The sequence below is a fragment of the Hemiscyllium ocellatum genome, chromosome 21 (assembly GCF_020745735.1).
Source record: "Hemiscyllium ocellatum isolate sHemOce1 chromosome 21, sHemOce1.pat.X.cur, whole genome shotgun sequence".
Classification (NCBI taxonomy): Eukaryota; Metazoa; Chordata; class Chondrichthyes; order Orectolobiformes; family Hemiscylliidae; genus Hemiscyllium; species Hemiscyllium ocellatum.
In genome coordinates this window covers 36,423,305-36,440,300 of record NC_083421.1, presented here as the reverse complement: position 1 = coordinate 36,440,300, position 16,996 = coordinate 36,423,305, and the positions used below count along the sequence as shown (strand labels likewise).

At 39.1% G+C, this 16,996-nt stretch overlaps 1 protein-coding gene across 1 annotated transcript in view; it reads left to right on the top strand.

The window, feature by feature from the left end:
- cacna1ba (calcium channel, voltage-dependent, N type, alpha 1B subunit, a) overlaps positions 1-16,996 on the top strand; it is a 600,961-nt gene that overhangs the window by 473,734 nt on the left and 110,231 nt on the right. Inside the window, exons 25-27 of the mRNA XM_060841327.1 lie at positions 445-504; positions 1,677-1,783; positions 15,607-15,703. Coding sequence (XP_060697310.1) covers positions 445-504; positions 1,677-1,783; positions 15,607-15,703 — 264 coding nt within the window. The remainder of the gene's footprint in view (positions 1-444; positions 505-1,676; positions 1,784-15,606; positions 15,704-16,996) is intronic.

Sequence of the window (16,996 nt, the reverse complement as noted above, 5' to 3'; positions counted from 1 at the left end):
ATTATTTATATAATTTGCAAATTCTGCCTTTAATTGTGGTAATTAGGCAATGGGTTAAAGGCTTTTGTGTTACAGTGCAATTTGTCAAAACATCAACTATTTTAGGACCCTTGTATTTTGCTGTTATTTAACAGCTCACCTCTGTGCTGGTATTTCATTTTTTTTTCTGAATTCACATCCTGAACTAATGGCAAATCAATGATACTGACATTCAAATCTTGTGTCTTTTTTCACCCAGTTATATTTTGTTTGTTTTTATTCTACCTTTCTGAACAATTCTATAATGGGTAGTGCATTCTTTGAAACTTACATGAACCTCTCAGATCAATGATTAAGACAGTATTGAAATTTGATTATTTGATGTACTAGATGCCAATAAAAATGCATTGATAGCTGACTTGTATACTCTGAAATCCAAAATAAAAAAAATACATTTCGCTGCAGGTTCTGAAATATCTGGATTATGTGTTCACTGGCGTTTTTACATTTGAAATGGTGATAAAGGTAAACATTCCCACTACATTCTTACCATTTAAATCATGGTCATACATTTTCTGAAAAAAATAACTTGCATTTAATTATCTTGTATGTCACTGACTGGGAATAGACAATTTCATTTTTTTGTGTGATCAATGAGGGCAACAGTTCACTGAATTGAGTTTATGTTTTGTTTAATCATGGCATGTGAGCTCATTGATTGGACCAACTTTTAGGCCCATGTCCAGTTGCCTTTCAGAAAAGTGGGGGTGAACTGCTTTCTTGAACCATGCAGTCCTTTTGGCGTAGGTTACTTCATGGTTCTGTAAGGGAGGGAGTTCCAGCATTTTGATCCAGTAACAGTGAAGGGACAGCAATATATTTCCAAGTCAGGTTGGTGAATGATTTGGAGGGGGCTCTTGTGTGTGATGGCATTCCCATGTGCTGAGGGTCTGATTGCTTGCGCTCAATGAGGAGTGACTGTGATAAATTTGTGCATCAGACAAATGTAAGTCAATATTTTTTTGTTCAGAAGTGTGTATTTCAGAACTGGATTCAAAAGTCTGTGCTGTGAATTACTCAACACATTATGAGTTTATTTCCAGTGATTTTTGTATGATGTGTTTTAATTGGAACACTTTTGTGAGTATTAAATTGCTGTGAAACTGGGAGGCTCTGACATGCTTGTTGAATGAGTATAATGAATATCTTAATTGCTTTGAAATCTTTCAGCTGTGACTTTACAGTACTGCAGAATGAATCCATAGACTTATAAATCTGTAACTCTTCACTGATTTAAAATGTTGGCTGAGTGATCAGATGGATCAAGGCTGAGAATATGACCCTGAAATATCAGAGTCTGTCTTCCAGCCGTTTATTTCCAATTGTAGATATTTCTGTGCTGTCTGCGGTGAAGAACACACCTTTCCTTTTAAGAGCTGTTATATGCTTTAAGTGGCTCCCCCTAACCTGGCCCGTAACTAACAATTAGCGACTTACGGTGGTTCATGAGAACACATCACATATGATGATGACTGTATCCCATGTGTCACTTTCAAAATATTTAGACCAGAGCCTTGAGGCTTCATATTGATTTTGTGTAGTGGGGCTGCTAATCAGAAATAATTGCAACAAAACAAAGAATTATGTTTTTCATTTTTTAAGTAATATTTTAACTGTCCCTCATTTCCTTTCTTTAGATGATCAATTTAGGTCTGTTACTTCATCCTGGCTCTTATTTCCGAGACCTTTGGAACATTCTGGATTTCATTGTCGTTAGTGGTGCTCTTGTGGCTTTTGCTTTTACGTAAGTAACAGCCAAACTGTTCCGGTTTTGACTTTTGTCTGTGTCTCAGCCTCTGTAAACTGCACGTTAATTGAAAACATTGTTTGTATCTCACATTCTGTTCAGTTGAACTATTCAAGTGTATTTTTTTTTATGTTGGGCTATTGTTGAATCTGTTTCAACAATCCTTTAATGTAGAGTATGCTGGATCATGATAAATTGCTGCATAAAAAAAATTCCTCTCCATCCAGATTATTTTACCAATGAACTTAAAAAATTAAACTTAAAAATTAAGTCCTTTTCTTACTAATCTCATAAGGGTGAAAACTCTATATTTGAAATTCTAAGTTGAATGCAAATTCAAAGCCCAGAATTAAAAGATTAATGTTTCTAACAAAGCATTACCCAGTCACCATGAATAAACTACAGAACTAATTCGTTAAGAACTAAAGAAAATCTAATTGAGTTTTGTTTTTGTCGTTGTTGCTGTTGTCTGGTAATTGTCCTGTTTCCTTTCTTCCTTGGTTACGGGTATCTGAACAGGAGTTTCCTCGGGTAAGGATTTCACTGCAATCTTAAAACAAAATCTTTAAGCTTGTTTGAGGAAGTCAGTACATCATGTATGTTATATACAATACTACATGTGTGATGTCTGAATCAGTGCATGTCTGATTAACCCTTAAAATAATGTCCAACATTCTTGCAATTCTAACAAGAAAGCCTACATGTACTAACAAGTTCTGGAATGATTTGGAAATGATTTGTGATAAATTCAGTGATGTTGCAGAAATAACAATTCTTGCAGAGTGCCTTGTGAAGTTAGATTTGTTATTCCATACCCAATGCATTTCCTCCCCCTCTTTCCTTAATTACATTAAATAAAGCAATTTAACTTTAAAAGTCACTCACTCATAGAAATTTGAAGGAAACTATTAACTTTTCTGAAAATAATTGTTAAGATTGATAAGAAAAGCAATTTGAAGAACTATATATTTGTATGCATTTTTTATTTAGATTTTCATTTCAAATAGAACAGTAAATTCTGACTTGCGCTTATTGACCTTGATTAATGCATAAAGCTATCCTTATTTCATTGCTGCTACAGGCATTTCAATAAGGTTGATGTGCTTATCTTGTTGGGACTATTGTTGTTATAGAACTATTTCAGCTCAGGTTATATGCTTCCATTTTGAAAATGGAATCTATTATCCGGCAGTTAAGGAATTTGTTGTGTAATACATTTGTGCAGAATTTTGAGTTATTCTGACTACTGGTAACTTGTCCTCCAAAAACATTCCGCCTGTTTCTTTTAGATTTGATATATTTCTACCAGGGAACAGCATTAATGACAATACTTAATTGATGGAGAGCAGAACCCAAATAGTTAAGACATTAATTGCTTAACATTAATTGGTATTGGTAGTGACTGTCAGGAGTTATCGTGTTCCCCTGATATGATTATGTTAGTGACTGCTTTTTAGTCAACAAGACAAATGTTGGAAATCAGAAATAAAAATACAAAGTTCTGCTGATACAATGTAGATCAGGCAGGATTAAATTCTTAAAGTGATCATTCATGCAGGATCCATTATGAAAGAGCCCACCCAAAATACAAGCCCATCTTTTGAGATGCATTGCCTGGATGAATGCAGCTCCAATAACACTCAAGAAGCTTAACACCATCCGGGACAAAAAGCCCACTTGAGTGGTGTCATATTCACAAGCATCCACTTCCTCGACCATCTATGTTCAGTAGCAGCAGTGTGTTCTATTACAAGATGCACTGCAGAAATTCACCAAAGATCATTAGGTAGCATCTTCCAAACCCATTATCACTTCTACCTCGAAGGACAAGGACCACAGATACATGGGCATACAAATTCCCCTCCAAGCCACTCACCATTCTGACTTGGAAATATATCACCGTTCCTTTGCTGTTGTTGAGTCAAAATCCTGGAATTCCTTCTCCAAAGTGGCTCAACCTACAGCAGTTCAAGAAGGCAGCTCACTACCATCTTTTCCAGAGCAGCGAGGTACAGACGATAAATGCTGTCCCATAAGTGAATAAAAAATAAATGCTGGCTAAGCTGCTGCATGGTCCCAACAATTTCTGTCTCCACTACTTCATTGGGTCACTGTTTTGATCAAAATGTATCCATGTTTTGAATGAGGTGTGAAGATTTATTTCAACTATACAGGAGTGAAAAACAGTTGACAAATATAGTGCTTGGGAGGTCAAGTTTATGTGGAAGCTACTGCTGTGTTCGTCTGGAGTAATGGCTGGACTGGATGTGCAATTCTGCATTAGGCCTTCTCGATTTTGCTGTCGGTTTTAGAGCAAGGAGGGATTTTGTACACTTTTGCATGGTATGTGCACTGATGTACACATTTCTACTTGTCTCCGTCTACTAGAAACACTTCAGACGTAACCTTTTGTCCACTCACCTGTTAAAACACAAATTACAACCGTGTGGCTGTTAATCACCAGAGATTAAAAACTCCATTAGACAGAGTTCAGGTGTATACTTTTTTTGGTCAGAATTTTCTTTGAGCTCATGCATCAGAAAATTCCAACACACTGATTAGTTGCTCCCTATACAAACTTAATTGACACAAAACCATCACCTATTCCTTGGTTCCACTTAATCTCAAGCAACCTTGTCAGACTCAATTAGATGAGAACATAAGCTTCTAAATTATGGGAGATTGCATGCGTAATATGCAGAAAAATGGAAAAGGCATTCAAATGAGCCAAACTTCTATTTGTAAGAATAGCAGAATGCAACATCATCCTGTAGTCCATAAGTTAATGGAAAGATAATTAGATTCATTTACATGGAAAATGAAAGAATGAGATGCTCTAGTAGACAGGACAGGTTTTGAAACTAAAATAAAATATGAAAATAAAAAAGAAAATCAGAGGAGAGCTTGGGGGAAGAGCAGGAACAAGCTGAGAAAGATTACAACAAGCGGAAAGAATTAAGGCACTGGTAAAGTATGCAAAGGGAAAATATGAGGGATCTATAGAGGAAAGTTTAAGGAGCAAAATAACAGAGTCTTTAAGTACATCTGGAGCAAAAGAAGGGAACATTGGCTTATTTAACAAGAGCTGTGGGGATGTAAATGAGAAAAAAATAACTTCGATTTTATTTTTATTGCTGAAGTGGGGATTTAGGGGAGTGAGATGTGGCTGTGTTAAAAGGGAACTTTCAGAGAAAGCAAAAATCACAAAACCTTAGTGTCACAAGGGAAGGCAAACTAGAAATCAAAATGCTGAATATGAACAACACTCAAGATTTGGACAATCTCATCCTGTCGGTAGACATAGAGATAGAATTATTTGAAGTAGATGCAGTCCACTTCAATATCTCCTGATGTGTATTGGAGCATTGTTCCAATGGATTAGGTAATAGCAAATGAGATGTCTTAGAAAGAGACAAGATTTGAACAACATGATTTAAAGGTTGAACTGTCATGAATAAGTTTCAAACTTTGAAGGATTGGTGAAGGAAGCATTTGTAAAGTTACAATCTATTTGAGATGAGTAGGGCCAATTTAGAGGTGGCAGGGATGTTCACTCAGATTTCAGTTTTGATGCTGTCCACTATAACAACTTGAGCAGATATGTCCCCATGGTTAAGGTAACAAGATATTAGGTTCAATTGAATGCATGTCACTAGGATGAAGAACAAAGAGTGTTGTCACGCGTGTTTTACTGGAATCACATAGTTTCCAATGTTCATTATAAATTTTGTCAATAACTTAGAGAGAAGAGTATTGCCCAAGGATAGATGGCATTACAAATGGGCAAGTGATCAATGCTGCATACTTTGTCATAGAATCTGGGGAGGCAATTGAATAGGTGAGAGGTGAAAGATGAAACAATCATGCTATAAAAGATCTGGCAAACGTGAATTATATTAAAAGGTGCTAATGAAACCAGAGGAAAGAAATATCTGATGGTTTTGGCAGATCATCTTTAAAACTGTTGGTTTACTACTTGTTTTTTTTTTAAAAAAGTAAAATGTTGGAATGTAAGGGTATAGGAGTGTAACTGAGTAAAAGGAAGTGATTTGGAAGCTGTGTGAGGCATTGCCAAAGCTGTTCAGAGTCTTATGCTCAAACTAGAATTATTGCAGGGTCCAGAAGGGATTGATTCCTGACCTTAGTAGTCTGAACTCTGAAAAACATAACAAACCGCCAGAGGAGAAAAATAACTACATCTTGATAAGTGTGTTTCCTAATTTTTATGGATAAATTGTATTCAGCAAAGTTGTTTTTTGAGTACAGGTTTTTGAGGCTGAATTGAACACTGTTTAATATTAAGGGTGTGAAATGAAACAAAACGTTCTGAATGTTTAGAATTAAGATCAAATTTCCAGTTTGGGTAGTTTACCATGTTCCTTGTTGAGTAGAAAGTAGTAAGTCAGAAAGCTGTAGCTGGTTTTAACATAAATGAACTGGGGGAAAAATAATTTCATATGTGTGCAAGACTATTAGCTCCAATCTCAAAGCCAAGAAATTGATTAGAAAGATAAAATAAATGTATCACTTGTCTTTTCTTGCTCAAATATTAAATATTACTGAGAGTGTTTCTGCCACTTGCTATATATTTGGTCAACGTCTGAACTCTTTCAGGTAACTTATGTTGAACTTCAGGAGATGGGAGAGATATTAAGTGAACATTTTGTGGCAGTTTTTATTGTTGAGAAAGAAATAGAGACTAGAGAATTGGGGAAATAAATATTGATGTTTTGGAAAAAGTTGACATCACAGAAGAGGAAGTGCTGGAGTTCTTAGAAAATATGAAGGTGAACAAATCTCTGGGACCTGATCTAGTGTGTCCAGGGGATTATGGGAACAATACAAGGGACGTAAGGAGAAGCCTAGGAATTCTAGACCTGTGAGTCAGACTTCAGAGGTGGGTCAGTTGTTGGACAGATTCTGAAAGATAGGACTTCTATGAATTTGGAGAGACAAAGAACGATTAGGGATATTCAGCACGGTTTTGTGCGAGGGAAATCGTATCATACAAACTTGATTGAGTTTTTAGAGGAAGTAACCGAGATGATTGATGAGGGCAGAATGTTAGACATTGTTTGCTTGGACTTCAAGCCTTTGACAAGGTTTTGCTTGGAAGACTGATTAATAAAGCTAGATTGCATGGTGGGCATGTCAACTGGATACAAAATTGGCTTAATGGTAGGAGACTTGGACTGGAGGCTGCAGTATAGTGGACAGTGAAGAAGACTATCTAAGATGACTTAGATATCTTCATCATCTGGTTAAAAATCACGCAACACCAGGTTATAGTCCAACAGGTTTATTTGGAAGCACTAGCTTTCAGAGCACTGCTACTTCATCACATTATAGAGTATAAGATTGTAAGACACAGAATCTATAGCAAAAATTTACAGTGTGATGTAACTGAAATTATATATTGAAAAATACTTAGCTTGTTTGTTAAGTCTCTCATCTTTTAGAATTACCATGTTGGTTTTTCATATGTAAACGCAAAATATTTTTAAAAGTTACATTCTCAAGTGAACTTTAACAATTGGTGTCACGTCAACCCAGATAATGCATTGAAGGTGTGAGCTACCCTGTGTGAGACTGTCTGTGCTACAATGGTCCAACTGATTCTAATCTAAAAAACAGATTTACAGAAGGTTACATGGATTCAGTGTCTTGATGCTGGGGATGTTGGCCTAGTCACGGATGCTGGTGTTGGTCTGTCTTTTTTCCCAACGGATTTGCAGGCTCATGCATGGGTAATGTTGGTGGTATTGCTCCAGCGCGTTGAGGTATCTGCTATAGACAGACCACGTCTCAGATCCAGGAGGGCAGGAACCACCACAGCTCTGTATACCCTGATCTGGGTGTCAGATCTGATGTGGTTGTTTGTTCATATCCTTTTCCTCAGGCAGCTGAAAGCTGTACTAACACACTGGAGGCAGTGCTGGATCTCTTCATCAAGAGCTGCTTTGGCCAACAGGGCACTCCTGGGGTTTTGGAAGTGGTCAACGTTCTCTAGGGCCTCCCCATGGACCTTGATGATTAGGGGTTCACTCCACAAGGCCAGGCCTGGTTGGTGGAGGACCTTCGTCTTGCGGATGTTCAGGGTGTGACCAGAGCCCTTATATTACTCTGTATAGGTGCTGACAAGGCCAGGAGAACATCCTCTGAGATTGAACATACACAAGTACTGCAGCTCAATGACACTGGTTTGGGTGACTTAAGTTTTTGCTTGAAGGTGGAAGAGGTTGAGTAATTTCCCACTGCTTCTGTAATTTAGCTCCTCTCCAGCGGGGAGTTTGTCAGCAGTAAAGTATTGCAGGGGTAAAGTATTGCAGTGAGGTAGGTCGAAACAGTGTTGGGGCAATGATGCAGCCCTGCTTGACACTGGTCTGAATGGAGAATGGATCGATGGTAGAGTCATTTGTCATCATCATGACTTCCATGTCATTGTGGAGCAGGCTAAGGATGGTGACAAACTTCAGGGTGCAACCAAAACAGAGAAGGATGCTCCATTATAGAGCATCAATATTTTAAGAGGAGCAAGAGTTTGGCCAACGTCTAAAATAGACAACATTGTAATTTATTTAATTGCTGCTTGTAGTAACTGGCTTAGGACAAATTGATTTTCTGTTTCCAACATTATAACAGTGCATTTTACTGAACTTGTGAAAGGTACTATATTAATGCAAGTGTTCCTTTCCTTAAACTGCATGAGAAAACATGTTTATCATTTTGTATACAACCCAAACATGTCTGCTGACCACATTCCATCACACTGTTTTAAGAAAAACATGGATCCTTAACACCTAGTTGGAAGAAGCAAAAGGGCTCAGGCATTTGAAGAACAGTACCTAAAGGCCATAAGACCTTAATGCATAGGAGCAGAAATTAGGCCATTCAGTCCATCGAGTCTGCTCCACCATTCAAACATGGCTGATACGTTCTTCAACTTCATTTTCCCGCTTTCTCCCCGTAACCGCTGATCCTCTTGATACTCAAAAACCTACCCATCTCGGTCTTAAATATACTCAATGACCTGGCCTCTACACCCCTCTGTGGCAATGAGTTCCATAGATTCACCAGTCTCTGGCTGAAGAAGTTTCTCCTTATCTCTGTTCTAAAAGATTTTCCCTTTACTCTCAGGCCGTGCCCTCAGGTCCTAGTCTCTCCTACCAATGGAAGCATCTTCCCAACATCCACACTGTCTCGGCCATTCAGGATTATGTATGTTTCAATTAGATCCTCCCTCATCCTTCTAAACAATATCAACTATCGATCCACAGTGCTCAAATATTTGACACATGTTAAGCTTGTCATTCCTGGGCTCATTCTCATGACAGTGATACCTTTGACAATGCAGTACTCCCTCAGTGCAGCATTGAACTATCAGTCTGATTCAGGGATTAAGATAACCTCCTGGGGATAATCAACTGAAGGGAATCATCAGCTTGGATTTAATCACATTAACACCATGCAGTGCCAATAGGTAGAAAGCGCACATGTGGAAAATTGAGTGAAATGAGCAATAGGCTGCCTCACAGCACCAAGTTCCTAGGTTCAATTCCGGCCTTGGGTGCACATTCCCCCCCCACCATGTCTGCGTGGTTTTCCTCCGGGTTCTGCGGTTTCCTCCCACACTCCAAGGTGCAGGTCAGGTGAATTGGCCATACTAAATTGCCCATAGTGTTAGGTCATTAGTCAGGGTAAAATATAGGGCAGGGGAATGGGTCTGGTTGGGTTACTCTTCTGAGGGTTGGTGTGGACTGGTTGGGCTGATAGGCCTGTTTCCACACCGTAGGGAATTTAATCTTAACCTGCCTACATCCTTCTGCAGATTCTTTGTGTCTTCTCAACACAACTTGCTTTCCCATATATTTTTGAGTCATATAATCTGTCACATTGGTGAATTATTATCACATTGTTGCAAATGGTATTTATAGGTGTCCAAAAGTTATTTGCCACTGCATTGGAAATAGATTTCCCTCTCCATTAATGCATGCAGTGAGAATCATAGAATCATAGTAGTTCAATGTTTGGCTTCTGGCCTGGGACTTGAAATGGGTTGAGTTAGAAACCAACGAGAGTTGAGAGCAAAAATTCTGCTAACTGTGGAACATCTGCAGAAATAAGCTTCCCTAAAACAGGTCGAATTTCTTCAACATTGTGCAAGTCAGTATTCTTTTAGTGACCTCCACTGCAGAATATTTGAATCTGTAGAAATATTGACCATGTAATCAAGATGTTACAACCATCAGAGGACACAGCCGATAGTTGTTGGCCGCCTCTGAGATGCATAATTGTGGATTCAAGTCTTACTCTAAAATTATAAACTAAAACAAAATCCATATTTTCATTCTGTGGGGTCTTGCTGTATTGTTGAAAGTGCCATCTTTCAGTATATTAAACTGAGGTTCTGTCTGCTCTCTTAGGGGGTGTAATAGGTTGTATGGCACTGTTTTGAAGATGTTCCAGGGAGTTAACCCCAATGACTTGACTATACATAACAAAAGTAGTGTATCCAAACTGATTGCCATGTTTTCTACTGCAGCTATTCCACATTTAAAGGCAGCCTTCCTTTTCTGGGCTTCTAGAAGACACTATAAATCCCAATCTTTTTCATCTCTGTAATAAAGCAGTTGAACAGTTTGGATCAGTTCGGTATCTGACTTCAGGTATCAAACCAATTTAATTAAAGAAATTGTGTTTAGTTTCAGCTTTAGAAGGTCTGAAGGTCAGATTTCAGCACAAACCGAATAATGAAATTGAAATAGAAAGTATGAGAGACACTCAGCAGGTCTAGCAGCATCTGTGGAGAGAGAAACAGAGTTGGACTCTCAAATCCAATCTGATTCTTCTTCTGAACTGAAGAGAGGTGAAAATGTGATGGTTGTTGAGGTTGGGGCATGTGAAGCAAAGTGGCTGATTGGAGGGTAAGGGAAATTTGGGAGCAAATTTGTCATAGAACAAAAAGCAAAGGAAGTGGTCATTATTGGAGAGAAGTGACAAAGTATTGGTGCAGAGTAAGTGGTAATAGCAGAATATAAGTTAACTCTGAAGACAAAATACAGATAGCAATAGAGTAAAGAATTATCAAAATGGATAGAGGTTGTGGTTTGAATTTATTGAACTTGTTGTGAAGTCCAGGAGACTGTAAAACCACTTTGGCTGGAAAATGCCAAAGTGGAAAGTGAGGTGCTGTTCTTCTAGTTTGTGTTCATTACAACACTGTGGCAAGCCTAGTACAGGAATATGAGCATGAAAGCAAAATGGTGGAGTGAAGTAGCAAGTGATTGGATCCATGTTTGGTTTCCCTAGTGCAGTTGAGACTGCCTTTTATAAAGCAATCCACAAGATTGAAAGAAGTATAAGTCATTGTTCACCTGGAAGGAGTATTGGGCCTTGGACAGTGAGAAGGGAAGATGTAAAAATGCAACTATTACACTTTAAGCAATGCCATGGGCAGCTTCTATGGGAAAAGGTTTTCGGGGGTGATAAAGGAATGGACCTTTTGGAATGCTGATAGGTGGACAAAATATGTTTGGTGGTGGCATTATGCTAAAGGAAGCAACTCCAAATTTACAACACTTAGCCATTTCAGTGTACCACTTGCATTTGTGCTCACATTTCTGTACTAGGTCTGATGCACTATTCCAGTGAAAACCAAAACAAATTTAGGAACAAATCTCATGTTTTCAATTAAGTACTTTATAGCGTTCTGGATTCACATAGTCTTGTGGATTCAACACAAAGTTCAACAACTCCAGTTCATTATATCTGTCCTCCATTTTAATTCTGCTCTTCCCCTGCTCCCCCCCCCCCCCCCCGCATGAGAACTGACCTTTAATCTACTATTAACACACTCTCAGGACCATAGTTTCCCTCCAGCCATCTATTTGTCATCTAATCTTTACCTGAACTTCAATCTTGTTTCATTTACCCCTCTTCAGACCAACCCACTCTTCAACAGTATAAAACTCATCACGTTGACAGCTCTCTTCAATTCTGTTAAAGAGCCATATCGGACCTGAAACCTTAACTGATTTCTCTCCCAAAATGCTGCCAAGTCTGTTGAAGTTTTCCATTATTTTCTGTATTTCTGTACCAGATTTCCAGGATCCACAGTATTTTGCTTTTATTTAAATAAAGAAGTTGGTAAGCAAGTAAGTGAAGCTAGTTATGGTTATGGAACAGTTGCACCCTTAGAGTTGAAGATGGGTAATTATCACTGTCATTTTGACTTTTGTCTCCTGGATTGAATAAACAGGTCACAACAAAGAGGTCTATTAATCTTGTCCTACTATAGTGCAAGGTACAAGATTTCAATCAGTCATTATGAAAAACACCTTAAATCTACCATCTACCATTGCCTTGCAGTTAATTTTTCAATCAAGCCATGTCTTTGAAGCTGCTGCTACTGCTCCAATTCACAATTGGTCACTTGGTTTGATGGCATGGAGACTTGTTTTGGAACACACAGTTTAGTATCCTGCATTCATAATCTCTTTTGTTTCAAAGGAATATTTGAGAAGTGTGTATAGTCGGAGTCAGAATCCGAAATGGTCCGCTTTCAGTTTAGATGTAATTCATCCTTAGTTCTGCCAGTATAACATGGACAACAGTAGTTCAATTCCCATTCCAGCTGAGGTAGGCTTCGGATCTATCTCATTGTCCTGCCCCTGAGATTGGTAGACAGTGGTAAATCACCCCTGACAAAAAAACTGCCATAAAAATGGTTCAGGATGAAGCATCAGGTCATGAGCCAAGGATTTGTCTTCAGGCAGAGCACATACCATATTTCAAGATCACAGCTGCAATTTTTTCCTTTTCTGTCAGGACTTTAAGGCCATGATTGTAATATCTGTAAGTGGATCATCATTTTGTATCATAACAGAATGGATTTGCTTCTTCTCATCCTACAGTGAGATAATAGAATTTGACAAGTGATGAAGAGTCCCCAGACTTCCTTTTATATGTCTTTTGCATTGATAACTGTAGGACTGAAAAGAATTTCAACACAAGTTAAAAGAGTTAGGGTGGCATGATTGCTCAGTGGTTAGCACTGCTGTGTCACAGCGCTAGGGACCCAGGTTCAATTCCCGCCTCGGGTGACTGTCTGTGTGGAGTTTGCACATTCTCCCCGTGTCTGCGTGGTTTTCCTCCGAGTGCTCTGGACTTTCCCCACAATCCAAAGATATGCAGTATAGGTGAATTGGTCATGCTAAATTGCCCATAGTGTTCAGGGATGTGTCGGTTAGGTGCGTTAGTCAGGGGTAAATGTAGGGCAGTGGGTCTGGGTGGGTTACTCTTCAGAGGGTCGGCGTGGGTTTGTTGGGCCGAATGGCACTGAAGGGATTCTATAATTCTAATTTATCCCATGAAACTTTGTCTGAGTAGCAAGAAATGACATAATAAAGGTTTCATGTATTGCAGTTCCCTGAAGGAATTTATTATTTTGGAATCCTATGGATCTTAAACAATATGTGATTTACTTTCATCAAAAAGAAGTAATTTATACTGGAAATAAAGCCTAGTCAGGAAGACAGTAGAGCAACAGTGGCAGGAGTTTCTGAGGACTTGAGGACACCAATACAGGGGTTCATCCCAAAGAAAAGAAAGATGATGTGGGGTGGGGTGGGGTGGTGGTAGTTAGACAGCCAAGGCTGACAAAGGAAGTCAAGAAATGTATCAAAGAGAAAGAAAGAGCCTATAAAGTGGCCAAGAGCAGTGGGAAATTAGAAGATTGGGAAGACTATAAAAACAAACAGAGCATAACAAAGAGAGAAATAAGGAAGAAGAGGATCAAATATGAAGGCAAGCTCATCAGTAATATTAGAAATGATTGTAAAAGTTTCTTTCAATACATAAGAAACAAACGACAGGCAAAAGTAGAAATTGGGCCACTCCAAATTGATGCAGGAAGGCTAGTGATGGGACATGAGGAAATAGCTGAAGAACTTAATAAGTACTTTGCGTCAGTCTTCACAGAGGAAGACATGAGTAATATCCCAATAACCATGGAGAGTTGGGGGTAGAGTTGAGTATGGTAGCCATTATGAAAGACAGAGTGCTAGAAAAGCTAAAAGGTCTAAGAATTGATAAATCTCCTGACCTCAATAGGCTACATCCTAGAGTTCTGAGGGAGGTGGCTGAGGAAATAGTGGAGGTGTTGGTTGCGATCTTTCAAAAATCACTTGAATCAGGCAAAGTCGTAGAGGATGAGAAAATCACTGTTGTAACCCCCTTGTTCAAGAAAGGATCAAGATGGAAAATTATAGACCGATTAGCCGAACCTTGGTTGCAGGTAAAATTCTAGAATCCATCGTTAAGGATGAGATTTCTAAATTCTTGGAAGTGCAGGGTCAGATTAGAACAAGTCAGCATGGATTTAGTAAGGGGAGGTCGTGCCTGACAAACCTGTTAGAACTCTTTGAAGAGGTAATACGTAGATTAGACCAGGGATACCCGTGGATGTTATCTATCTAGACTTCCAAAAGGCCTTTGATAAGGTTCCTCATGGGAGACTGCTAAGTAAGGTGAGGGCCCATGGTGTTCAAAGTGAGCTTCGGGCATGTATTGAGTATTGGCTGAGCAAATGTGAGGTCTTGCACTTTGGAAAAAAGTATACAGGCATGGATTATTTTCTAAATGGTGAGAAAATTCACAAAACCAAAGTACAAAAGAATCTGTGAGTGCTAGTCCAGGATTCTCTAAAGGTTGACTTGCAGGTTGAGTCCATGGTTAAGAAAACAAATGTAATGTTGTCATTTATGTCAAGAGGGCTGGAATATAAAAGCAGCAATGTGCTACTGAGACTTTATAAAGCTCTGGTTAGACCCCATTTAGAATATTGTGTCCAATTTTGGGCCCCACACCTCAGGAAGGACATACTGGCACTGGAGCGTGTCCAGCAGAGATTCACACGGATGATCCCTGGAATGAAAGGCCTAATATACGATGAACGGCTGAGGATCCTGGGGTTGTATTCATTACATTTTAGAAGATTATGGGGAGATCTAATAGAAACTTACAAGATAATTCATGGCTTAGAAATGGCGGATGCTGGGAATTTGTTTCCGTTAGGTGGGGAGACTAGAAACCGTGGGCTCAGCCTTAGAATTCGGAGGGGTCAATTTAGAATGGAAATGAAGAGATATTTCTTCAGCCAGAGAATAGTAGGCTTGTGGGATTCATTGCCACAGAGCACAGTGGAGGCCGGGACATTAAATGTCTTAAGGCAGAGATTGATAAATTCTTGATCTCGCAAGGAATGAAAGGCTATTGGGAGAGTGTGGATAAGTGGAGTTGAAACGCCCATGATTCGGAGTGGACTCGATGGGCCAAATGGCCTTACTTACACTCCTATGTCTTATGGTCTTATACATATGCAGTTATTGATCATTACAGATTCCTCACTAAGCAAAGATTAAACTTTTATTATATTAGCTAAGTTTAACAAATACTATTTAAACCATAATGGCATTTAAATATGTATGTGAGAAACTTTATTGGAACAAACTTTTAACATTGATTGTTCATACAATAATTATATCCTAAACATTGCTTCTTCCAAAAGTGGAATTGGTTAGATAGAAGTTGATATTTTCTCCACCTCAGTAGCGTTTACTTTTTGTCATTCTTGTTTATTTTGTCATTTGTCACCCAAGTGTGCCATCTTTAACTATGGCAGTTTCATCTCCAAATATAAGTATGGCTCTTGGGCATGCCTATGTGTTGAGATGTGGTGTGTGAATTAGTGCAGCACAGAATCGATAAAGGTAGATTGCATTCAGCTCTGTATACATAATTCTTGATCTTTACATATACAGTGGAAACAAAGGCAAGGATCTCAACACCATCAAATCCCTGCGAGTTCTCAGAGTGTTGCGGCCACTGAAAACCATCAAACGTTTGCCAAAATTAAAGGTATGAAGTCTTTATATCTTTATGTTTATGCAGAGAATCTTGTGTTCGTTTAAAAAAAAATTAAAGAAAGGATTGTCTTTGCATTAACTCCTGCAACTGGAAAGGGGCAGTTGTACATACACACTTAGCTCACAATCTGAACAGGTGCACTTGTGCAGAATCTCCCACTGAGATAATGGCTGCCAGTTTAACACCACTAAAGTGACCTGGTTGGAAAGGCGTTTTGCAGGAAATTTGTAGATAGCTCAGTTTGTACATAGAACTTGTAATCCTCATGTCAGGTTCAAAACTTCTCATCGGAGGATTTTTTTCTTTAATATTGCATTCAAAATATTTCTTGTAAATTGATATTTAGCAATGGTGGAAGTCCACCATTAAAAGCACGTTGCCTGGTTTCCAACACTGATTGCCAGCCAGACTGAGGGGTGCTGGGCAAAACAAAATTTACCACATGAATTAATGAACAGTACAATGCAGGAACAGGCCCTTCGGCCCCAAGTCAATGCCTATCATTCTAAACTAATCCTGTCTGCCTGCACATGCTCACTATCCCTCTGTTCTCTGTTTGTTCATGTGTCATGTCTAAATGTCTCCTAACCATTGCTGTCGGATCTGCTTCTCCCAACTCCCCTGGCAGTATGTTTCAGAGAGAAAGTGAAGACTGCAGATGCTGGAGATCAGAGCTGAAAATGTGTTGCTGGAAAAGCGCAGCAGGTCAGGCAGCATCCAAGGAGCAGGAGAGTCGACGTTTCGGGCATAAATCCCTCGAACTCAGCACCACCTTCCTAACCTGCAATCTTCTTCCTGACCTCTCCGCCCCCACCCCCTCTCCGGCCTATCACCCTCACCATGACCTCCTTCCACCTCTCGCATTTCCAACGCCCCTCCCCCAAGTCCCTCCTCCCTACCTTTTATCTTAGCCTGCTGGATACACTTTCCTCATTCCTGAAGAAGGGCTCATGCCCGAAACGTCGACTCTCCTGCTCCTTGGATGCTGCCTGACCTGCTGCGCTTTTCCAGCAACACATTTTCAGCTCAGTATGTTTCAGGGACCTACTACCCTCTATGTTAAAATAAGACTTTCTTTGCACATCTCCTTTAAACTTTCCCCATCTCATCTTAAGCCTAAGCAGTCAAATATTTGACGTTTCCATCCTGAGAAAAAGACTCAGATTATCCACCTTATCTATGCCTCTCATATTTTTATTTACTTCTATCAAGTTGTCCTTCAGCTTCCCACACTCCATCAAAAACAATCCAAGTTCTTCTAACCTCTCCTTATAGCTAATACCT